Raw genomic sequence first — 24,020 nt, 5'->3', positions numbered from 1 at the left:
AGGTATGGCTATTTGAACTGATAACAGAGCAGGATGCACACAGACCATAAAAAGTTGGATAACAGCTTATAACGGCAGCTGTTACCTGCACAGCAGTTTAGTAAATCCTTAAATTGTCCTTGTAGGAGCCTATATCAAATAAGATATTTCAGTGTGTGCTTTCCCCCTCCTCTAATGGTCAGCTATGACAGGTTTAGGCTAGTTAAGGATGACTCCAGGGTGCAACTGGTCTGAGTGACTTTTAATTAGTACATCTCTATCTCTCTCTCATTTTGGGAGGAGAAAGAAGAGATCAGAAGAGATAGAGTGGGAGAGCCATATAAGGCGTGTGCAAATAGGCGGGAAATTAAGTGTAGGTGGGAAGTTTTTTTTTTTTTGCTGTTGAGCTGAGCAATCAGTCTGACTGCCTGAAGCTCCAGCAGATTGAGGGGGAGTACAAACCACTGGTCCCTGGGGACTAGGACCATTGCACCCTTTGCCAGCAGATTCGCAATCTCCTCTCGGAGTGCCCTTGTCTTTACCGGGCAGGGCAAAACAGTCTCTCTCACCCCCCCTGAATAAATCAATAAATAATTCAGTCATTGGCTACCTATAGGAGTAAACCAATAGGAGCAGAGCTCTCCTATGGGGCAGAGCTCCACACAATAGAACAGTTGAGCCTACATTTCCTACTACAACATTGCTAAAAGATTGAAATGGTTGCAGTCATAATAGTGTCTAAATTTGACCATGTGCTGTTGTAAGGAGTCAATCTTACCATTCCAAACATCTTGATTAATGTTATGTTGTTTTACTGATTGTGTGTGTGTGTGTGTGTGTGTGTGTGTGTGTGTGTGTGTGTGTGTGTGTGTGTGTGTGTGTGTGTGTGTGTGTGTGTGCGCGCGCGCGATGTCCTTTTGCTTCAATAATGCCCATAATGCCAAACGTTGTCACTAGCAGAAGCTCCTCCCTCGACAAAAATCCCCTACAAGAAAAAAGAAAAAAAGAGGCAAGCGATAGCGCGCGCTTCGTGTACAGCCTGGTCTCAATCACGTCCTCGTAGCTGAGATAAATTCACCCCACAACTTCACCGAAGCCATAATTGGCCCAGCTACCGCTCCTCCCCTCCATCTACACCGCCACATCCAAGCGAAACGATGGATAGAAAAGGGCACAAGCCCTGAGCTGTCCAATCATGAACAAGAACAAGAACAAGAACAAGAACTGAACCGAAGCCATAATCTTACTGAACTCAACATGTCTGGAAGAGGAAAAGGAGGCGGGGGAGTCTCGAAGCTCGTGGCGAACATGGACACAAACTCGATGACGTGACAGACCGACCAGGTAGGCCTCGCTAGCCTCCTGCAGGGCCATCACAGCAGAGCTCTGGAAGCGCAGGTCGGTCTTGAAATCCTGGGCGATTTCTCTCACCAGGCGCTGGAAGGGCTGCTTGCGGATGAGCAGCTCGGTGGACTTCTGGTAACGACAGATCTCCCTCAGAGCCACGGTGCCGGGCCTGTAACGGTGAGGCTTCTTCACGCCGCCGGTGGCCGGGGCGCTTTTACGGGCAGCCTTGGTGGCGAGCTGCTTCCTTGGGGCTTTGCCGCCGGTGGATTTACGCCTGGGGGTGGGACGGGGACACTGCATGCCACCACGCCGCTGAAGAGGCCCGACCGCTCCCACCCCACGCGCATCTCCCTGGTCTTCTACATGCACAAGAACCTGAACCAACCCGTCCACGGCCTGGCCGTGTGGGAGGCCAAGATGTGTCTTCTACTATGGCGCACCGGTCTACCTGGCCGCCGTGCTCGAGTACCTGACGGCTGAGATCCTGAAGTTGGCCGGCAACGCCGCCCGCGACAACAAGAAGTCTCGTATCATCCCCGTCATCCAGGCAGTGCTGCTCCCCGAGAAGCCCGCCAAAGCCAAGTAAAAGGCCCACTTCGACATAACTACTGAACCCCAAAGGTTCTTTTAAGAGCCAACCACTTTTCTCTCCAGAAGTGCAATCCATTCCTCCGCCCTCTTAAGTTGTTAGTGGTATGATTAGTTTCGTGATATAACATTATACACCCACTTTCATTTCACGGTCATATGCGCCCACACGAGGTAGAGAAGAGGCACCCACAACACTGTTTGAATACTTGAATTACTTGAACAGTTACAAAGCCACTTTACTTAACTAGTTTGCAGTGTAGCTTTATGTTCATTCCATTCAATGTTCACACAAATGTAGCTGTGTTATACCATTAGATAGTCATTATATCTATTTCAAAGGGCTGGACGCCCATGGAACACAACCATCTAAACACTGTAAATAAGTACCTGCATGTCTGCACCAGGCTGCTCTCTGTACATAATCATGTTTACACTGTTCTCATTCATTTGTATTCATATTTTTAAACTGCAATTTCCATGCTTTTCTATTTTTCTTTAAAGATATCTTTATTTACCTGTATATTATATTTATACACAGCTTTGTTAACAATTTCTTTATTGTAGTCGTACATTACTTTATTTTTGTTTGTTTTTTATCTTCACACTGGACGGCGTTCATTGGCCACTGGGTCGACGTCACCTCATCCAATCAAGAGACAGATTGTGGATACATTGTGAATATTGAAGATTGTCTTTGTGAGTTTCCCTCGCGCGCTATAAATCGAAGTTCAAATCAAACTCGATTGCGCGTGCACGCGGGAAAAAATCGTGCACGCAGAAAAAATCGCGAAAGAGGACACCCCCGCCACACTGCTGTGCCCCACCCAAAAATGTTTGCACCAGCCGCCACTGCTTGGGGGCTGCCTTCTTTGCCTTGGGCTTCACCGTTTTGGGTTTGGCTACCTTGGGCTTGACGGCCTTTTTGGGGCTCTTAGCCGGAGCCTTCTTGACCGGTGTGGCCTTCTTCGCCTTCTTGGGGCTCTTGGTGGCCTTCTTGGTGACTGCCGCGGGCTTCTTTGCCTTCTTGGGAGACTTCTTGGCCGCAGCAGCGGGCTTCTTTGCCTTTTTCGGAGACTTCTTGGCAACGGCGGGCTTCTTTGCGGCCGCCTTCTTGGGTTTCGGGGCGGCGGATTTCTTCGCCGGCTTCTTGACCGCCTCGGTGGCTTTCTTGTTGAGCTTGAAAGAGCCGGAGGCCCCGGTGCCCTTGAGCTGGAGCAGAGTGCCCTTGGTGACGAGGCTCTTGACGGCGACCTTGACGCGGGAGTTGTTCTTCTCCACGTCGTAACCACCGGCCGAAAGCGCCTTCTTGAGCGCGGACAGGGACACGCCGCTCCTCTCCTTGGATGCGGACACGGCCGTCACGATGAGCTCGGCGACGCTGGGGCCAGCTTTCTTGGGCCTGGCTGCTGCCTTCTTCTTGGGGCTCTTGGCCGGCGCGGGGGTTGCTGCTGGTGCGACTTCTGCCATGTCTGTAGAAAGTCTCGTTCGTTCCGGTAAACCAACTAGTCTGCAAAGCTGCTCTGTGAGAATGAAGCTCAACCCGGAGCAGGGGGCTGTCCTTAAACGCGGCATGAGAACCGTGCAGACTCAACCATCCCTGCTCAGCAGTCGTAGCTGCCGAAATACTTGGGCGCCTGTGTTTTCTCCTCGCGAATAACGGGCCAAAAGTCAGGTGGTGCCGAGTTGAGGTCCAAATGCAAACGGGCCAGCGAGCAGACTTGCCTCCGGTTAGAATAAAGTCATGTGAGCCGCGAAGGCCTCGTGAGTTTTGTTGTGACTCGATCAAAACCCCACCGTTGCACCGTCGGAGGGAGCGGTGCGCACAGCTTTTCCTGTGTTATTTGTCTCCTAAAGTGGCTAAACGTGCATATGATTGCGACCAGCACTCGTTGTCCAGGTAGCCAGGTTGTCTGGCAAGGGAGTACAAAGGTTGAGGGTCCCCCGATGTGGTGCGGGGTGTTATAAATATGAGCTCTTTTGGTGGTCGTGAAACACAGTCGCGGGGATGGGGCTGAGAGCTTGTCCCTATAGGTGATTTTTCAGATGGTGTCCCTCTCCCTCCTATTAAATCTAGACAAGACAGGTGAAAGCCATAGATAGACTATGGTTGCTGCATGTCGACTCTGAGGAATCAATTGCGACATCAGCAGCCTTATGATGAATATGTTCGGCTACTAAACTAGTTGGTAACTAGCTGAAATTGCAATCATAACTTTGTTTGTAAATAAATAAATAATAATAGTAATAAGTAAATTCAATAAATTAAATGTGCTTATGTATGTGTTGTTTATCGATGGTGACGTAGTCAGCCTGCCTCCTCTCTCCATGTGTTTGTGGGTCTTTGTGGACCGGGGTGTTTAGATTACATCACATTTGTAATGTAACATAATATAATATAATATAATGGTTCTGCCGCTGCTTGGCTGTCCTTGAGCCTCGTATTAATCGTATTAATATTCACCAATAATACAATAATATATATGCTTATGACACTGTTGTACAGTATGCTATTGCCCCCACGACTGACCAGGCTCTTTCTGAGCTACAGTCTGCATTAACTGTCCTGCAGAGAGCATTTGGTGGGCTGAGAATGAGAATGATACTTAATGTTGGAAAGATAACAATCTATGTTCTACCATATCACAAATTGTTTTTATTTGATTCATGTTTGCATCTTGGGTGTGTCCCGCTACCTGGGCAGTTCGTTCATGGCGGTGTTTGATTATCGCTTTATCATAGATGATAGTTGTTATCCTCATCATTGCATTCTGTATAAATGGCTGGCTGGACCGTTAAATCCTGTAGATCTATTCATAACTCATTTTTGTATATAAAGCCCTACTACATAAACAAAACCCGCTACCTAGTGGTATTATTACAATTCAAAGACATGCATGACCGAACTCGTTCACATCATTGGTTCTTGAGGTTCTGTCCAGGTAGCTGACTAGTGAGCCTGCATCAACCTTAATGCTATTCAAGTACAAGAAGACTACATTTGTCTTCGCCGTTTAAGATACACACATTCATCTACTGTGGAGCAGTAGCAGGCGGTCTGATTCTCCCTGGAGGTGATGGTAGATCCACATGTGAACGCCGTTTAAACTATTATTATATTTTATTATTTATTTTAAATCCACCTGTCCCGAGAAATTGGCCATGCGTATGTATGCAGTGTAGTCACTCCTGTCCATTATATTAATAGAGGAAACCGTTTTAGACAACTAGTGAACAACAAACAAGTGAGGAACAAAAAAGGCGCGCAAAACCTCCTGCGCGTTCAAGGACTGGAGTCTTTGAAAATTGTAACATCGAGTAATTGATACATATGCATTATACATGCTTGTTATGTTATGTATACTTTCTGCCTGTTTTAACCTGCTGTGGCTTTCACTCCTGTATTACTATGTTTTATTTGTGTTTTCTTCCTTGTTATGTAAAGCACTTTGAGACCCTTGGTCTGGGAAAGGTGCTGTATAAATACTGTATAATTTTACTTACTTGTTACAATACACACAATCAGTACAGCATATACATTCGACTGATTTGTAGCACGCGAGGTCATCTCACTATGGAATTGCTTTCTTTTTTTGATAGGGTGGGTGGCTCTTAAAAGAGCCTTTTGGGGTAAGCAGTACAGACGAAAATCTGTTTACTTGGAGCTGGTGTATTTGGTTACGGCCTTGGTGCCCTCGGACACGGCGTGCTTGGCCAGCTCACCGGGGAGCAGCAGACGAACAGCGGTCTGGATCTCCCTGGAGGTGATGGTAGAACGCTTGTTGTAGTGGGCTAGGCGAGAGGACTCGCCGGCGATGCGCTCGAAGATGTCGTTGACGAAGGAATTCATGATTCCCATGGCCTTGGAGGAGATGCCGGTGTCGGGGTGGACCTGCTTCAGGACCTTGTACACGTAGATTGCGTAGCTCTCCTTCCTGGACTTTCTGCGCTTCTTGCCAGTTTTGGTGGCTGTCTTGGTGACGGCTTTCTTAGAGCCCTTCTTGGGCGCTGGCTTCGCAGGTTCTGGCATGTTGATAGTGGCTCGTTACTTCTCAGAAACGAATGAAGAGGCGGCAAACGCACACCCTTAATATAAAGGTGGGGCTATGCAAATTAGGCGGCTGCTGACATCCACTTCCAAAGCTCTAGTCTGCCTCGCGGGTAAATACATTATCTGCGCACGCGCGGGCTCCTCCCCCCACCCCTTCCTTACTTTTTCACTCGGCTGTCGGGTTGCCTTGTTTCCGATGGCGATATGAACATGAAAACGTCAAGAGGAAGATTGAGAATGATATACATAGAACACCAAGTCCCCCAAACTCCCAACCAGCCTAGCGATTACTACCAGGAATTGTCCTTTTGGGATGGTACGACAAGGGCATGCATTATTATTATTATCACTAGATGCGCAATAGAAAAAGGGGCTGCACTGTGTTGTGTGCGTAATAATGCATAATAACCATTTTCTTTCTAGGGTGCACATGTGGAATGCCAAGACTACGCATTTACTTGCGTTGACATTGATTTGGCAACGTATGTTTTTATTCATGACAGCTAAACCCGTTGAATGTACAGGCCTGACAAAATGTGTTATAATAATGGAATCAACTCTCTTGTGTGGAGATGGGTGGCTCTTAAAAGAGCCGTTGTTTTTTGTAGGGGGTGGTTGAGTTTCCGAATAGTTTAGCCGCCGAAGCCGTACAGAGTACGTCCCTGGCGTTTCAGAGCGTATACAACATCCATGGCGGTGACGGTCTTCCTCTTGGCGTGCTCGGTGTAGGTGACGGCATCACGGATAACGTTCTCAAGGAACACCTTCAGCACACCACGGGTCTCTTCGTAGATCAGACCAGAGATACGCTTGACGCCCCCACGGCGAGCCAGGCGGCGAATAGCGGGCTTCGTGATTCCCTGGATGTTATCACGGAGAACCTTGCGATGACGCTTGGCGCCTCCTTTTCCGAGTCCCTTTCCTCCTTTTCCTCTTCCAGACATGTTGAGTTCAGTAGGGTTATGTTACTATGACTTCAGTGAAGTTGTGGGTTGAATTTATCTCAGCTACGAGGACGTGATTGAGACCAGGCTGTACAGGAACGATAGTTATGGAGATAGACTCCAGTTCTATGAGTGGAGCGGAGCCCCATAGGGGAGCTCTGCTCCTATTGGTTTACCCGCTACCTAAAGTAGCCAATGACTGAATTTTTCAATGCCTGCGCCCGCCTGGGGTGCTATATAAAGGGGCGTACTTCGCTCCATCATTCTCCCAAACATACAAAACAGCCGGGTTTGAACGAGTCGAAGTGGGCCAGCAGCCCTATGGGGCTCCGCTCCACTCATAGAACTGGAGTCTATCTCCATAACTATCGTTCTATATCGTGGAGCTCCGCCCCATAGGGGAGCTCTGCTCCTATTGGTTTAGGCGGAGCGAGCGAGGCCAAATGTACCCCCACTGAGACTATTAATCCGAAAACAATCTCAGCGGCACCCGGAGCTGACCACTGATGTTGGTTCAAGACAACCTTAAAAAGTTGGCCCAACCCACACAGAGTCTGCTCCACTGATCTAGCCCTTACGTGAGCACGCAGGGTTGTAGATCTAACGGAACATGTCCTGGAGGAGGGTCCCCTCCCCAGGCACATCCGTAATCATCCTGACAGCACTTGAATAGCATCCCCAACCAGGGTAATCCAAGTGCCATCCCCACTACATCAGTCCTCAGCAAACTGAGGACAGAATGAGAAAAGGATGAGGAAGAAATATCACTTACCCAACCCTTACGTTGGGTTGTTGATCTAACAGACATGTCCTGGAGGAGGGTCCCCTCCCCAGGCACATCCGTATTCATCCTGACAGCACTTGAATAGAATCCCCATGACCAGGGTAATCCAAGTGCCCTTCCCACAACCTCAGTCATCAGCAAACTGAGGACAGAATGAGAAAGGATTGAGGAAGAATATCACTGACCTAACCCTTACGTGAGCACGTAGGGTTGTTGATCTAACGGAACATGTCCTGGAGGAGGGTCCCTTCCCCAGGCACATCCGTATTCATCCTGACAGCACTTGAATAGAATCCCATGACCAGGGTAATCCAAGTGCCTTCCCCACTACATCAGTCATCAGCAAAACTGAGGACAGAATGAGAAAAGGATGAGGAAGAAATATCTTCAAGTAACACCGTATAAAAAGTGATGGCGACGACCAAGACGCCGCCACACATATCTCCTCCACTCCCACTCCCCTGAGAATGGCCACTGATGCGGCCATGCCCCTGGTGGAATGAGCCCGAATGCCAGTCGGCACGGGCTGCCTCTTCGATTCGTATGCGCAAATCCAAAGGGACAGCCTCTGCTTCGAGAGTGGTGTCCCGGCTTTCTGTCCGCCATAGCAGATCAGAAGCCGGGGAGAAGATCTCAGTCCTGCCTCGCGCTTCACATATTGTGCCAACGCGCGCACCGGACAATACAATGTAAAACGCCTCTCCCTCTCTCCGTCGTGAGGAGGAGGAAAAAAGGCGCTCAGAGCACAGCTCTGAACCCTAAACCCACGATTAACCGTAGGGATAAAAGCCGGGTTAGGGCGTAATACAGCTTTTGTTTCGTCATCAGATATGATCAAACAATCTGCCCGTGACGAGAGAGCGCACAAATCACTCACTCGCTCAGCCGTAGTCAAGGCGAGGAGTAGACTCGTCTTGAGAGACAATAAAACGCAACGACACAGTGACAATGGGTTCGAATGGGGGCACGCACAGCGCCTCTAGCACAATCGACAGGTCCCATTTTGGCATTAGAGTCCTATGAGGGCGTCTAAGCCTACACACTCCAGTCAAAAACGCTTAACCAGCGAATGACTGAAAAACCAGTGTCGTTGTCGCAAAACCCTCATGACAAGCTGAGATGGCAGCCGCGTAAACTTTAATAGTTCCCGCCGCCAATCCCTTGTCAACAGCGACTGTCAGAAGCACAAGAACGTTTCGACCCGACAACAGACAGGGTCAACGTCCTGTCCCTCACACTACTGTGTAAAACTCGCCAGCGCGCCGCATATCCCTTTGCAGTGGATTGCGCGCGCGCACTCTGAATGGTCTGAATGACCGCGTCTGTCAGACCCCTGCGTTCTAACAATCCCTCTCAGTAACCAGGCCATGAGGGGCCCCCCCTCATAGGCGGCCCCTTCACCAAGCCTCCGGCTTGAGAGAGTGCATCTTGTCGATGAGGTATGGGCCATGGGCCCTCTACCAACATCTCCATCAGTTCCGGAAACCACGGGGCTCCGGGACGGTCCGGGGCTACAAGAATTAACTCTAGCCTCTCTGACCTCACTCGTGCCAACAGTGGGAGGATAGATGTCAGGGGTGGGAACGCGTATAACAAGACCCTCGGCCATGGGTGGTGTGCGAATGTATCGACTCCCAATGGCGGGTTGTCCTGTTCGCGCAGGGAGAACCAAAGGCGACACTGCGCATTCGTCCGTGACGCAAACAGAACCACTTCTGCTTGCCCGAACCGTGCCCAAATCAGCGACACAATGGAGGGTGCTAACCTCCAGTCGTCGTCCCTCGGGCCTCCCTGTGATAACAGATCTGCTCCTTCGTTGAGCAGACCTGGAATGTGGAGAGCTTTCAGCGAACTCAGGCGACTCCGCGCGCGATGACGCGCGGGTCTCTCCAGTAGCTCAGGTCGGTTTTGACCGATCTCTGTATTACAATCAACTTGCGACGGCGTCTCACTGGAACCCGTCGCAGTCGTGCGAACCGCCTCTGCAGTCTGCGCATGTGTAACAGGCCTAAGGGGACCACTACATGGGCTGCAGACATCAGTCCTAGTAAGGACATCCTTGACAGAGCGGTGATTGTATTTGTCACTCGACACACCCGGAGAGCTGACGTCAGTGTCGCTCTCTATGGTGCCGATAAACTGGCCCTCATCTCGGCAGTATCCAACTGAATGCCTAGATAGGAAAACTGTTGAGCCGGCCACCGAGCACTCTCTGTCCAGTTTACAGCTAACCCCAGCTGAGTGAGGTGCTGCACCAGTGAGGTTGCGTCCCGAATGGCTCGATTTGGGCATTGGGCCAAGACCAGTAGGTCGTCGAGATATGCTAATATGCGTATCTCGTTTCGCCTCAGTGGTTCGAGTGCTGTCTGCACGCATTTGGAGAAAAAACGAGGAGCAAGCGTGCACCCGAAGGGCAGGCGCGTGTACTCGTAACCTTCCCTTGGAAAGCAAAACGTAGGAATTTCCTGTGCCACTCTGTGATTGGCACACGAAATACGCGACCCACAGGTATCTACGAAAGGGGCGTTTCGCCACTCTCTCGTTGAGGACCCTGAAATCTAGTATGGGTCTCATGACTCCCGAATTCTTTGGGACAAGGAAATACGGGGAATACCATCTCATGTCCCACTGGTCCCTCGGAACCAATGTCACTGCGCCCTTTGTTAGGAGATTCGTAATCTCCTCCTGGAGCGCACGTGTCTTTATCGGTGTGGGGAACATGACGCGTTCCGACCGGCAGGGGGAGCTATAGGACAGTTGGTGAAGGGATGAGGGTCCGATTGGCATCGGCTGATGCCAATCGGATCCTCATCAACGCGCGCTCTTAACGTGTGGCTTTGTTCCCCAGAGGTGGTAGTCGGACTGAGGAGCCCGAGGACGGAGTAACAAACCAAAGCAGTATACCAGAACGAGGGTACCAGAAGCGGGGATACCAGAACGGGGAAGCAGCGGAGTGTCAGGGAGCGAGGGACGGACGAGCGCTGCCGGGGAGCCGCGACCGAAAGGGTCGGGCTGAGAAGCGGGCAGAGACGTTCTCGCTTGAGCAAGGCTCAACCTGACTGAAACTCCAGAACGGCTGTTCCCGTAATAAAAACCCGCTTGTAAAAACTACCCAGCCTATTGTCTGTCTCCCTCTGTGCCCGAACGTGTTACAGTGGCGCCCGACGTGAGGCACAGAGGAGAGGCGGACCCGAAAACACCAGAGAACAGACAGGCGGGGGCATGGAGTCGCCCCTGGGACATGTGCTCGCCCACCTGGCACAGCTGCAGGAGCAACAATGGCACGGGCCAGCCACGACGCCCTGATGGACATGGCCCGCGTCCAGGCCGAGGACCGGGCGGACCTCCGGTCCATCATCCGCGACCGGGAGGGGTACGGGGACTACGGCGTGCCAGGGGGGACCCGAGTCCGGATGCTGCGGATGACGGAGGGGGACGACCCAGAGGCATATATAGAGACATTCGAGCAGGTGGCCCGGAGACAGCGGTGGCCAGAAGACGAGTGGGCCCACCAGCTCCGGCCCCTGCTGATCGGGGAGGCGCAGCTCGCGCTGGCGGGTCTCCCGGCGGCCAGCCAGGCCGACTACCCGACAGTGGTCCGGGCCATCCGGGACCGGCTCGGGCTGAGCCCGGAAGAACACCGGCGCCGGCTCCGTGCCCTGACCCTGGAGCCCGGCGGGAGGCCGTTCCTGTACGCCCAGCAGGTGATGGACATGGCGCGGCGGTGGTTGCAGCCCGAGGAGAGAACGACGGCGGAGCTGGTGGAGCAGGTCGCCCTGGAGAGGTTCGTGACGGGCCTACCGGCGCGGACCGCGGCCTGGGTAGCCTACCACCGGCCCACCAACATCACCACCGCCATCGGGCTGGCCGAGAACCACCTGCCCTCTCCAGACGGGGGGGCGGCGGGAACCGCCGCGGTCCCGGTCCCAGCTCCCCGCCGCCACGGGGGGTTGGCCATTCGGACCGGACCCGTGGCGGCTCCACGGCGTGAGAGGCCGATGGCCGCTCCCCGGGGAGGGTGGTCGGAGGCAACGCAGGGGGGCGCGGCCGTGGCCTTCACCCCACAGAGAGCCCCACAGGCGGCAGAGGAGGGGTGCTGGCGGTGCGGCCAGCCTGGCCACCGCCGCCGGGACTGCCCGGCTATGGAGGTCGGCCGGGCTGTCCGCACCGCCGACGAGGTCACCCCTCCCCCGGATCCGAGCGAGGTGTACCGTATCCGGGTAAGGATGCAGCGGGGTACGCACGAGGCGCTGCTGGATTCGGGCTGCCTACAGTCTATGATCCACCAGCGCCTGGTGCGACCAGAGGCATTGGTAGGGGCATCGAGGGTGTCAATACTGTGTGTGCATGGGGATGTTCACGTATACCCGGTGGTCCCCATCGAGATCAAACATAATGGGAGAGAATATAGAGTCAAGGCGGCGGTTAGTCCGAGCCTCATGCACCCCTTAATCTTGGGTCTAGACTGGGCGGGATTCCCACGGGCAGTAGCGGGGACGACAGGGGTGCACGCACGACGGGCAGGGACGCGTGGGGCGGGCGCCGTGCTCTGCGCTGATGCGGGGGCGGCCGACGCTGACGAGGGGCAGGAGGAGGCAGGGGCAGAGGCACCGCCACCCGAGGTGCCGCTGCCGGTGTTTCCTCCGGTGGGAGATTTTCCCCTCGAACAGTCTCGTGACGCTACCCTACGCTCAGCCTACGACCAGGTGATGGTAATTGATGGTGCACGGGTACGGCCAGACGCGGCGCTCGCTCCCCCATACTTTACGTTGGTTAGGGACAGACTATATAGAGTGAGTCGTGACACTCGCAGGGAAGAGGACGTCACCCAGTTGCTGGTTCCCCGGGGCCGCCGGGAAGCGATATTCCAGGCGGCACATTATAACCCCATGGCGGGCCACCTAGGATATGATAAAACACTTAGTCGCATAATGGACCGATTCTACTGGCCGGGGATACGGGCGGAGGTGCGCCGGTGGTGCGCCGCCTGCCGCGAATGCCAGCTAGCCAACCCCCCGGCCGTCCCGCGGGCGCCGTTATACCCTCTCCCCCTGGTTGAGGCCCCGTTTGACCGTATTGGAATGGACATTATCGGCCCATTAGAGCGATGTGCACAAGGCTATCGGTTTGTGTTAGTGTTGATAGATTACGCAACCCGATACCCCGAGGCAATTCCCCTGCGCTCCATCTCCGCGAAGAGTGTGGCGCAGGCGTTGTTTCAGGTCATCTCCCGGGTGGGGATCCCGAAAGAGATCCTCACTGACCAAGGTACCAATTTTATGTCACGCACCCTCAAAGAGCTGTACGGATTATTGAATATTAAAGCGGTCCGGACGAGCGTGTACCACCCGGCCAGCGATGGTCTGTGCGAGCGGTTCAACCGGACGCTTAAATCAATGATCCGTAAGTTCGTTCACGAGGATAGTCAAAATTGGCACCAATGGCTAGCCCCCCTGTTGTTCGCGGTGCGGGAAGTCCCCCAGGCTTCCACGGGGTTTTCCCCATTCGAGCTCCTATATGGGCGCAAGCCTCGCGGCGTCCTGGACCTCATTAAAGAAAGCTGGGAGGAGGGGTCCAGCGACAGTAAAAACGAGATTCAATACGTCCTGGACCTGCGGGCAAAACTCCACACGTTAGGGGTTATATCACGGGAGCATTTGCACCAGGCCCAGGAACGACAGAAGCGCCTGTACGACAGGGGGTCTAAGCTGCGCATCTTCGCACCGGGAGACAGGGTCCTTGTACTACTGCCCACTTCCAGCTTGAAATTACTCGCCAAGTGGCAAGGGCCGTTCACGGTCACACGGCGGGTGGGGGAGGTGGACTATGAGGTGGTGCGTTCAGATCGGGGGGATAGCACGCAGATATATCACGTGAACCTTCTTAAAAAATGGACCGAGGCGATCCCGGTTGCGCTGGCTACGCTACTTCCCGAGAGGGATGAGTTCGGACCGGAGGTCCCAAAGTCTAAAATTGGTACCCCGGCCCACTTGGGAGACCATCTTTCGGCGGCCCAGCGAGCGGACGTGGCCGAGTTGCAACGGAGGTTCGCGGATGTGTTTTCCCCCCTACCCGGGCGCACCACGCTGATAGAACACCACATAGAGACGCCACCGGGCGTTACGGTGCGGACACGGCCGTATAGGCTGCCGGCTCACAAACGCGACGTGGTGAGCCGGGAGTTAGAAGCGATGCTGGAACTGGGCGTGGTAGAAGAGTCCCACAGTGATTGGTGCAGCCCTATCGTGCTGGTGACCAAGCGAGATGGGGCTGTGCGGTTCTGTGTGGACTACCGACGGGTGAACGCGGTGTCGAAATTCGATGCCTATCCAATGCCCCGGGTCGACGAGCTCTTGGACCGGCTTGGCGCGGCGAAATTCTATACGACCCTGGACTGTACGAAGGGATACTGGCAGATTCCGCTGTCGCCAGGGTCCCGCGAGAAAACGGCGTTCTCCACCCCGCGCGGTCTATACCAGTTCACCGCGCTGCCGTTCGGGTTGTTCGGGGCCCCGGCTACGTTCCAGCGGCTCATGGATCGTATCCTTCGGCCGCACTCTGCATACGCAGCGGCCTACCTCGACGACATCGTGATCTACAGCGATACATGGCCGCAGCATATGCAGCGGGTAGCGGCCGTGCTGCAGTCGCTGGGGCGAGCGGGGCTCACGGCCAACCCAGCGAAGTGCGTGATCGGGCGGGGGGAGATCCGCTTTCTGGGGTACATCCTGGGCGGTGGGGAGGTGCGCCCGCAGGTAGATAAGACCGCTGCGGTCGCCGCCGCCCCGCAGCCCAGGACCCGGAAGGAAGTGAGGCGGTTCCTGGGACTGGCGGGCTATTACCGGCAATTCGTGCCGGGGTTCGCGGAGCTGGCCAGCCCCCTGACCGACCTCACCCGGAAGGGTGCCCCAGACCCGGTCCAGTGGTCGGAGCCGTGCCAGGTGGCGTTTGAAGGTATTAAAGCGGCTCTCTGTGGTAAAACTGTCCTGCATGCTCCGGATTTTAACATCCCTTTTTCCCTGCAGACGGACGCATCGGATAGGGGGCTGGGAGCGGTGCTGACCCAGCAGGTGGAAGGAGCCGACCGTCCGGTGCTGTACCTGAGCCGCAAGTTATCGGAGCGAGAGGGCAGGTACAGCACGGTGGAGAAGGAGTGCCTGGCCATCCGGTGGGCGGTCGGCGCCCTCCGGTACTACCTGCTGGGGCGCGCGTTCACCCTCTACTCCGACCATGCTCCCCTCCAGTGGCTCCACCGGATGAAGGACTCTAACGCGAGGATCACACGCTGGTACCTCGCGCTACAGCCCTTCAATTTTGCGGTGGTGCACAGGCCGGGGACGCAAATGGTCGTGGCCGACTTCCTCTCCCGTGATGGGGGGGGGGGGGAGTAGGCTGGCGGCCGGGCGCGCCCGGCCTTGATCTGGTGGTGGGGGTGTGTGGGGAACATGACGCGTTCCGACCGGCAGGGGGAGCTATAGGACAGTTGGTGAAGGGATGAGGGTCCGATTGGCATCGGCTGATGCCAATCGGATCCTCATCAACGCGCGCTCTTAACGTGTGGCTTTGTTCCCCAGAGGTGGTAGTCGGACTGAGGAGCCCGAGGACGGAGTAACAAACCAAAGCAGTATACCAGAACGAGGGTACCAGAAGCGGGGATACCAGAACGGGGAAGCAGCGGAGTGTCAGGGAGCGAGGGACGGACGAGCGCTGCCGGGGAGCCGCGACCGAAAGGGTCGGGCTGAGAAGCGGGCAGAGACGTTCTCGCTTGAGCAAGGCTCAACCTGACTGAAACTCCAGAACGGCTGTTCCCGTAATAAAAACCCGCTTGTAAAAACTACCCAGCCTATTGTCTGTCTCCCTCTGTGCCCGAACCTGTTACAATCGGGCAGGACAAAAAACAGTCTCTCTCACGCCCCTGAAGGGCGGAGGAGGCTGAATGAACTGTAGTGCATATCCCCTCCTCAATGTCCTGTCTAGCCAGCCCGACAGAATACCTGTCCCTTCTAGTCATTCTGCATAACGCGACGACAGCGGCTGGACCGTCTGTTGTGGTGCAGTCGACAGAAAAAACTTGAATTTCTGTATGATCCCAGCCGCCGCTGCACACCGAGGAGGTGGCACAGCCCAAGGTGGGATCATTTCAACGACATTGATCATTTGAAAATAAAAACCTAAAACAATTATACCTCTTGATTACCTGACACCTTTGCTGCAGAGAGGGGAGGGGGGATTTCCTGGGAGATGAAACTATGTTTGTGAGGCGCACGCGCACGCACACACACACACACACACACACACACATACACACACACACACCTTTACCTGGAACACAGCACAGAGGGGACTTTCAACCCCATAGTGGTGTTGTACTTGTCTTGTTTATGGTTATGGTTTATGAGGCACTGAGGTCAGGAGTCCTTCCTGCTTCTAACAACTGAGGGAGAGAGGGAAATCAGAGAAAGGAAAGTAAAGGAGAGAGGGAGTGAGAAGGAAAGAGAGAGAAAAAGACATAGCAAAGGTAAAAGAGAGATAGGGAGAGAGAGAGAGAGTGTGTGTGTGTGTGTGTGTGTGTGTGTGTGTGTGTGTAGCAGCATTTAGAAACTCTACCCTGGCTTCCTGTTAAGTTCAGAATACATTTCAAGATCCTTCTGCTTGTTTATAAAGCTCTCACTGGCACAGCACCAGAATATCTGAAAGATCTGTTGCTAGTATATCAGCCCAATAGAGCTCTCAGGTCTTCTGACGCTGGTTTTCTCTGTGTACCACATGTACAAAAGAAGAGATTTGGTGAGGCTGCATTCTCATTTTATACTCCCAAATTGTGGAATGCACTGCCAGTTTACATTAGGGATGCAACCTCAGCAAATATTTTCAAGTCAAGACTAAAACCCCATATTTTTTATATTGCCTTTAAATGACTAAATGATTAAATGATGATTATATAATGATTGGAGCATTTTGAGCTGCAACGTTTGCAGGAAAAGCGCTATACAAATAAAAGTTATTATTATTATTATAAGTGGACCGGTTCTGGTGGCCATACGTATGCCTTTTTCATGGCAAAGATCAGGCTCAGTTATGACTGCTCGAGTTGGTCCCGATTTGTCTTCCTTTGCTTGAGATCTGTGTTCTTGTGGCGGGCCGGATCCGGTTCATGGGCCTTAGTTGGACCACGTCTGCTCAAGTCCCTTTAACTTCAGACCAAGGTCCTAATCATCACTTTGCTCTAGTCCCTTTAACTTCAGACCAAGGTCCTAATCATCACTTTGCTCTAGTCCCTTTAACTTCAGACCAAGGTCCTAATCATCACTTTGCTCTGGTCCCTTTAACTTCAGACCACGGTCCTAATCATCACTTTGTGTACAGTACATGTGTGTGTAATATGACATAATGCGAATGTTTTCTCTCTCTGTGAATGTGTTTGTGTGTCTGTAGTGAATGCAGTGGATGTTTTACTGCCACCAGAGCCCAAGACCTAGGGCATCAGCAGGGGGTGGCAGGGAGAGATCCCTGCCATCGCTCCGCCACCAGGAGATGTACTGGGGTTAAAGGAGCGAAACGTCAATGACTGGTGGTCCCCAGCTGATGACCCAGTTAGGCCCACATAGGTGTTCAGTGAGGTGTCACAGCACACCTGTTCTAAAGGCACTGTTGGAGGTGCGTCAGGCAGCAATGCCCAGCAGGAGTACCATCACCTGTATCATGATTTGATTTTGTTGTTGTAGTAATGGTTACAGTTTCCATCACAATAATGTTCCTACTGCAGGACAGGAACTTCTCAAACGAAAGGTGACAATGGTTGGAACAGTCCGAAAAAACAAGACGGAGCTCCCACCCCAGTTTCTAAATGTGAAGAACAGGCCAGTCCATTCCTTCAACTTTGTGTTTACAGCCAACACTACCCTGGTGTCTTACATACCAAAAAAGGGCAAGAATGTGATGCTCATGAGCACTCTACATAGGGATGTAAGAATCAGTGGCCAGGAGGACCGTAAGCCAGAGGTCATACTTGACTACAACGCCACCAAAGGTGGAATAGACAACCTGGACAAGCTGCTGGCCTGCTACAGCTGCCAAAGAAGAACTCTACGGTGGCCTCTCGTGATCTTCTTCAACATCCTGGATGTTTCAGCCTACAATGCATTTTCAATCTGGATGGCAGTCAACCCAGACTGGAACCAAAGGAAGCTCCAAAGACGACGTATTTTCCTTGAGGAGCTAGGTATGGCACTGGTGACACCGCATATCCAAAGGAGACATCATATGCCCAGGACGCGCTGCGAGGTGTGTGGACCCTCAAAGGACACAAAGACAGGGACCACATGCAGCAACTGCAAAAAGTACATTTGTGGTACACATACTGTCAAATGCTGTACTTCATGTGTTGTGTAGACAGACATGCCCATGCACACACAATTGTAACCAGTGTTATTTCAGTGACTAAAACAGTGTACATTCCACATGTTTTGTGTTTCAGCATTTGTAGCATTATTCTTGTTCATCACCTGTATTTTTTACAGCTTTGATTATAATGCTTTGAAAATCAATTGAGAATATAAGTTCAAAATAATAAACATCAATAAAAACATTGTTTCATTTACATTTTTCCTAGATAAGTATGATTTAGGACAACCAAGTCTTTATTATAGTGGATTTTGTTTAGTGGAAGTTAGGAGCATCATGTGCGTAAAAACGCCTCTACTCATCATGCTGCCGTTCGGCCCCACCTATTCCCAGGGGTCTGACACTTTGAGGGTTATAATTAGGCACCCTCTGCTCCAGCCCCTCCAAAGGGCAGCCCCCTAGGTCCACCAGAACAAAATATACACTTTTGAATGTGAACACAGTACCTATTGTGCATTAATGGGTACAGTACCTGTTTGTGCCCACAGGAGGCGCTCTTTAATATTATGGGCTATTTTGGGGCTATCTTGCACCCTGAGCATACTCCCTTGTACGGGTCACCATTGGGACTAGGAGCACCGTGTCAGGAAAAGTGCTTTCAAAACCCCATTGATGTCCCGGGTCAACTTGACCCGAAGAGTACGAAAGGGTCCAAAAAGTGAACACCACACAAGGGTTTAATACCAATTGGTATTGTATCTTATATCGTTGGAAAGCCTGATTAGTCACCATTACAATAGTTAGTTACATTAGTACAACTTGTAAGGATCATGCATGCGTGGAATGAGCAACACAGCTAAACGTGTGGGTAGCGGCCCCAAAATCGCCTGCAATATTCTTCTGTTGGTATCGTTTTGAGTTGCTTGGTGGATTGGATGGTTGCCCTCTCCCACAGTAATAAGGAAAAAACAACACATATTGGCCATTTTTACACTTTATTCATTTTACACTGTCAGGGCACCTCGTTGCAATGGTGACTAATCAGGCTTTCCAACGATATTAAATACAATACCAATTGGTATTATTAAAGAGGAGGAATAATTGACAAAAATAACGTTTCCGAACTTTTTTTGAGGAGTTTATTTGTGTCCTTTTTCGTATTCTCAATCTTCCTCTTCTTCTTCAGGTCTTTTTTCCCATTTTTCGAGTAGGGTCCATCTGCGCGCAACAAATCCAACACCCGGAAATGTGTTATGCAAATATGCAGGCGCGGTATGATGCCGTATGGTACATCACATTTCCGGGTGATGGATTTGATGCGCGCAGCGCAGATGGATACACTAGGAGTAAACCATGAATCGCCTTACTACGGCCTTACTACGGTGAAAACTACGGAAAAAAACTAATATGTAGAGTACAGTCCTATCAATTGTTCGAAAAGGAGTAGGAAGAAGCCTGTCCTACCCCTGTTTATACTTAACAATTATGCTTACATTATATAATCCAATTAATTAATACATATATTTCAGTATCATCCGTTCTAATACTTTTTCATTAAAAATAATTTAAACCTTTTTTTAAATAGAGCAATAGAGCAATATTTCTGCTTTCCTTCATATTTTCTTCATATTTTTGACATTAGGAACAAGTTATTAGTGTGATCACGATATCCGACCTCATGTACAATCTGTACTGCAGTAAAAATGTGGAACGCCCTTCCTATAATCTTAAAGGAGTGCAAAACACTGCCCACCTTCAAAACCACTCTCAAAAAACATTTACAGGAGGCTGCAATCCGTAACTGGACCCTCTAAATCAAAAATCAGATTAAAAGACCCGAACTACCCACTGTACATACTTTGTGTTTTGTCCCCCGCCCCCACCTGTGGTGTATGTCCCCACCTGCCCTACCCGCTGTACATACCTGATGTTTTGTTGTATTGTTCTTCCCATGATGGATGTATTTTTATCTTGTAGATAGTAATAGTTATTTGTCTGTATTATCTTGTAGATAGTACTAGTTTGTTTTGTCGGTCTTACATGTAACGATGAATTGAGAATCAAGGACCCCAATTGAAATAAGCCAGTGGCTTTCTTGGGTTTTTATCCTGTTAGTTGACCTTGTATGTAATATGTACTTTCATGTACCTACTTCTGCAAATCTTCTAATAAAGTTTTCAATCAATCAATCAAAATCCTCATAGCTTTTTTCTGTAGTGTAATCAATGGGTTTAAAGTGCTTTTATATTCATTTCCCCATATCTCCACACAGTAACTCAAATAGGGTAAGACAAGACAACAATATAGAGTATACAACATCCTCTGTTCCAGAATATGTTTTGTCCTGCACAATACTGCAATACTCCTTGATACTTTGGATCTAACGTATCTTATATGAGATTTCCAACAGAATTTACTGGGCTTAAAGTGCAGACTCTCAGCTTTAGGTTAAGGGTATTCACATCCAAATTGAAGGAAGGGTTTATGAATTATAGCTCTTATGTATAATAACCAAAAGTAATTAGACAATTGACTCAAAAGCTGTTTCATGGGCCAGTGTGGGCTATTTATTCCTTCATTATTTCTTTATCAATTAAGCAGGTAAAAGGTCTGAGTTGATTCCAAGTGTGGCATTTGCATTTGGAGGCTGTTGCTGTATACGCACAACATGCAGTCAACAGAGCTCTCAATGCAACTGAAACAGGCCATCCTTAGGCTGTAAAATGCACTTCAATTACATCTGGATTGTTTCATTTCAAATCCTTTGTGGTGGCATACAGAGACAAAATTATGGAAATTGTGTCACTGTCCAAATACTTCCAGACCTAACTGTATATAAATAAAAGAATGTCAATGACCCCAGGTGAGGGACTTTATTAGGTCAAACAGGTTTGAGGGGTCAGGCAAAGGACTTGGTGGAGTCAGGCAAGGGTCAGGCGATCATCGTTGTAATCCATGGAGCAGGGCAGGAACCGTGGTGCAAGGTGCTGGGCTGGAGGTGTCCATGGTGCTGAGTGCACACTGATGAGCTAAATAAAACATTCTATTTCTGATGTCAACAGCACTAGGGCTCCTTCACAAAACCCTTACTGGAATCTTCATACACTCTGTGAATTAGTCTTTACTTTCTGATGAGTCAACAGCAATAACCCCATCCAGTGCGACATGTAGATAGCATATATTTAGAATATGTAAAATGCAAACACCAGAAATGCAAGAAAGTTTATGAGGTATACCAAATGGAATTAATAACAAGTGTTACAACCCTTCTGTCTAGAGTAAAATAAGGGCCTAACAGGGTAGAGTGCAGAATGTACAGGTGTGTTGCAACACAAATGCCCAAAAAAAGTGTACAAGGGATCAAATCAATTCAAGCTTTATTTGTATAGCGCATCTCACAAGATACGACTCAATGCGCTTCAATCAAGACATCATTGCTGATTGCACTTTAGCACAAGTGCTCTTTCAACATTGTCTCTATGGTCTTTCAGCTTCCTTTTCTTCTCACATTTTCGACCATATAATGGTGAGACAGCTGCTTCTCACTGTTGAGACAAAATGTTATAAAGAAGTGATTAATAATTAATTTAAGAAACTCACATTCATCAGTGGTTGCAAACTGTCATGGAATTTGTATTAGCACTCTCCTCATGTTTCCAAAATGCATTGCAAATGCAATGCACTAACAAGTCATTGGTCACTCTTCGTTGGTGTTGAACTTGTTGAGCCCTTTCCTAAAATAATAATACAGTGCTTAACCATGTTACAATGAAAAGGTGCAGTTAAGTACTGAATGAGTCACTCACTTTCTTTCCTTGATCATTCTACCTCAAGTGTCCTGATATAAAGTGTGGTTTCACTTTCCAGGCTTCTGACATCTTTGTCCCTGGTAACAGGATACACACATAAGCATGACTATGTGTACAGCTGTGAATGGTGGATAGTATGTTTGTATGCAATAAACTTCATTCACACTAACCAATTCTTTAGGAGGAAAGCTGTAAGGCCTCTTGAAGTACGTGTGGTCCTCGTCAGTGTCCAGTGGCATCTGTACAGAGTCCACCATTATTGCCAGTATGTTTTACATGAAAGGGTTAACTACTTCAAAAAGAGATCCAGGCTGGATTCAGAATGACACAGTACCACTAAACATATTGCATGTGCCATAAAGTTGCATGGAGTATGTGTTTTAGGAGCAGTAGCCCATTCAGAAACAGGCACACGGTCATAGATACTTAGTGAGAGATGCACTGACCATGGTGTTGCTTGCATGACTCCTTTTAACACTTGAATAGGTCCTGAATACAGGTGGGACACTGTCGTGAAGGGTCGCTCTGCCTTCCTCACTAAAGTGAGCAAACTTCCTTCCATATCTGAAATTAACACACATTATCTTCACAGGAAGGTTGAATTGTAGGGCCAGGTGTTACCCCAAAGTCCTCTTGATAATAAATGTACAAATACAATTATTATTTTTGTAGCACTGCAGCATACCCTTCCAGCCCAATGTTTTCCACCAGGACAATACACCACCACCTTCTCAGGAGAGACATGTCATCCTAAAGAAAGAGCAGTTACTCAATTTGCATTCAAAGTCTTATAGCATATTGATATAATGGGTTCTTGTTTTCTTAATACTTACAATGCTGAAGTCAAAGGTAGCCTCCATGGCGAAATACCAGGCATACTGTAATGAGAAAAGACACAAAGACAAGATTACCATGTGACAGCTTATAACTCAGTGAGAAGGTAGTCACACACATCCAATGAAATGTGCATGGCTGATAACTCCATAGGAAAGTGATATGAGAGGTCTGCACACATGAATGTTCCTTAATACCTTTTATTGCACACCTTTTTATTTGCAAATGCACAAACAGAATGTTGGTCAGGACTAAGTGGTGGTCAGTCATTGTTACATACATTTACACATTTTTTTGATGGTTTTAAGGAACAATCAAGTGTGCCATATCACTTGGTGGCATTACCATAACTCACCATTATCATGAAGACACCACAGTCATTGCCACTGGTCTGCCTCGGAAGCCCCTGTACGAAGAAAAGTTAGTTAGAGAATAGTAGGTAATTATGACTATAGCTATAATATGATAGTAACATTCAAACAATACCTCCAAATCCAGACCAGTCTTCTCTGTCCAGGATCCCGCAACAATTTTCTCAGCAACACCCCTGGGCAACCAAGAATAAAACTAAGTCAAACAAAGAAGTACACACCTCCTACAGGAGAGAAAAAAGGAACAACATTCGTACCACTGCTGCTTCAGAACCACTTCACACCATGCAAGTCGGTCGATCATGCTTATTTGCAAAAGTTCAATGAGGAGGATTTCTCTGTGTTTCTCTTTCCTTGTGTTGGAAATGTGTCTATTTAAGTCCACTCCAGCTTTCGGGAAGCCAATCCTTTCTGAATGTTGGACAAACAATCAGTACATAATGCATGCATTGCCACAATGCCTCCTGATTGAACACAAGTCTTTAGAAATGGCAGTAACATTAGACAGGTCAGGGGACCGCCAGGACACACATCATAGGCAGGTCAGGGGACCGCCAGGACAAACATCATAGGCAGGTCAGGGGAACGTGACCGCCAGGACACACATCATAGGCAGGTCAGGGGAACGTGACCGCCAGGCAGGTCAGGGGAACGTGACTGCCAGAGCAAAAAATATTTGGGGCAACCTTAATAGTGTTCTGTAGGCTTCAGAGGTGAATCCCCTTGGAGTTTTGAAATACTGCGAATCTAGAAAGAAAATTTCTTTCTGGTGTGGCCTCATTACCTACAGGGAATAACGCATTCTGGACAATAAGCAAAAAGGACACTTTGGGGGTAATACAATAGACACAAACTCACAAGCAAATGGCATATGAAGGTTAAAGCTGAGAAATGCTCAACTACATTGTATGTCTTTATAATCTACTACTGTGGATGTCATATGTTGCATATAAAGTTATGCTCTGTATA

The 24,020-nt window shown here is 49.8% G+C and overlaps 3 protein-coding genes across 6 annotated transcripts; all 3 read right to left on the bottom strand.

The window, feature by feature from the left end:
* Positions 1 to 5,569: 5,569 nt before the first annotated feature.
* Positions 5,570 to 5,947, bottom strand: LOC308175435 (histone H2B-like; the record flags this gene model as incomplete). The annotated part of the gene is made up of 1 exon (XM_080551105.1): positions 5,570 to 5,947. Exon 1 carries the CDS (start codon positions 5,942 to 5,944, stop codon positions 5,570 to 5,572), a length of 375 nt encoding a protein of 124 aa, XP_080407231.1. The 5' UTR covers positions 5,945 to 5,947.
* Positions 5,948 to 6,597: 650 nt separating this feature from the next.
* LOC308175445 (histone H4) lies at positions 6,598 to 6,909 on the bottom strand (the record flags this gene model as incomplete). The annotated part of the gene is made up of 1 exon (XM_080551113.1): positions 6,598 to 6,909. One exon carries the CDS (start codon positions 6,907 to 6,909, stop codon positions 6,598 to 6,600), a length of 312 nt encoding a protein of 103 aa, XP_080407239.1.
* A 14,542-nt stretch (positions 6,910 to 21,451) lies between these two features.
* Positions 21,452 to 23,428, bottom strand: LOC308175432 (uncharacterized protein). Of its 4 annotated transcripts, none has more exons than XR_013937956.1 (9): positions 23,309 to 23,428; positions 23,167 to 23,227; positions 23,036 to 23,086; positions 22,680 to 22,724; positions 22,532 to 22,596; positions 22,293 to 22,410; positions 22,017 to 22,085; positions 21,844 to 21,923; positions 21,452 to 21,582 (listed from the first exon to the last, which is right to left on the bottom strand). XR_013937956.1 is itself a non-coding variant. In XM_080551102.1 (9 exons), exons 1-8 carry the CDS (start codon positions 23,353 to 23,355, stop codon positions 21,862 to 21,864), a joined length of 510 nt encoding a protein of 169 aa, XP_080407228.1. In that variant the 5' UTR covers positions 23,356 to 23,428; the 3' UTR covers positions 21,452 to 21,582; positions 21,844 to 21,861. The 4 variants fall into 4 exon arrangements, 3 of the variants coding, with proteins under 3 accessions (XP_080407228.1, XP_080407229.1, XP_080407227.1); XM_080551102.1 differs by having other exon boundaries at positions 21,844 to 21,915; XM_080551103.1 differs by having other exon boundaries at positions 21,525 to 21,923.
* Between the last annotated feature and the right edge of the window lie 592 nt (positions 23,429 to 24,020).

The sequence above is a fragment of the Nansenia antarctica genome (assembly GCF_963989245.1).
Source record: "Nansenia antarctica genome assembly, contig: SCAFFOLD_180, whole genome shotgun sequence".
NCBI classification, from domain to species: Eukaryota; Metazoa; Chordata; class Actinopteri; order Argentiniformes; family Microstomatidae; genus Nansenia; species Nansenia antarctica.
This window is presented reverse-complemented; position numbering and strand designations above follow the sequence as displayed.

What these genes read in the sequence shown, in the direction of transcription:
- LOC308175432 (XM_080551102.1), bottom strand. Translation starts at nt 23,355, where the DNA reads ATGATCGACCGACTTGCATGGTGTGAAGTGGTTCTGAAGCAGCAGTG. An exon ending in GTGGTTCTGAAGCAGCAGTG is followed by an intron (nt 23,228 to 23,308) that starts GTACGAATGTTG and finishes TTGGTTGCCCAG; the next exon opens with GGGTGTTGCTGAGAAAATTG. An exon ending in GTGGTGTCTTCATGATAATG is followed by an intron (nt 22,725 to 23,035) that starts GTGAGTTATGGT and finishes TTCTCATTACAG; the next exon opens with TATGCCTGGTATTTCGCCAT.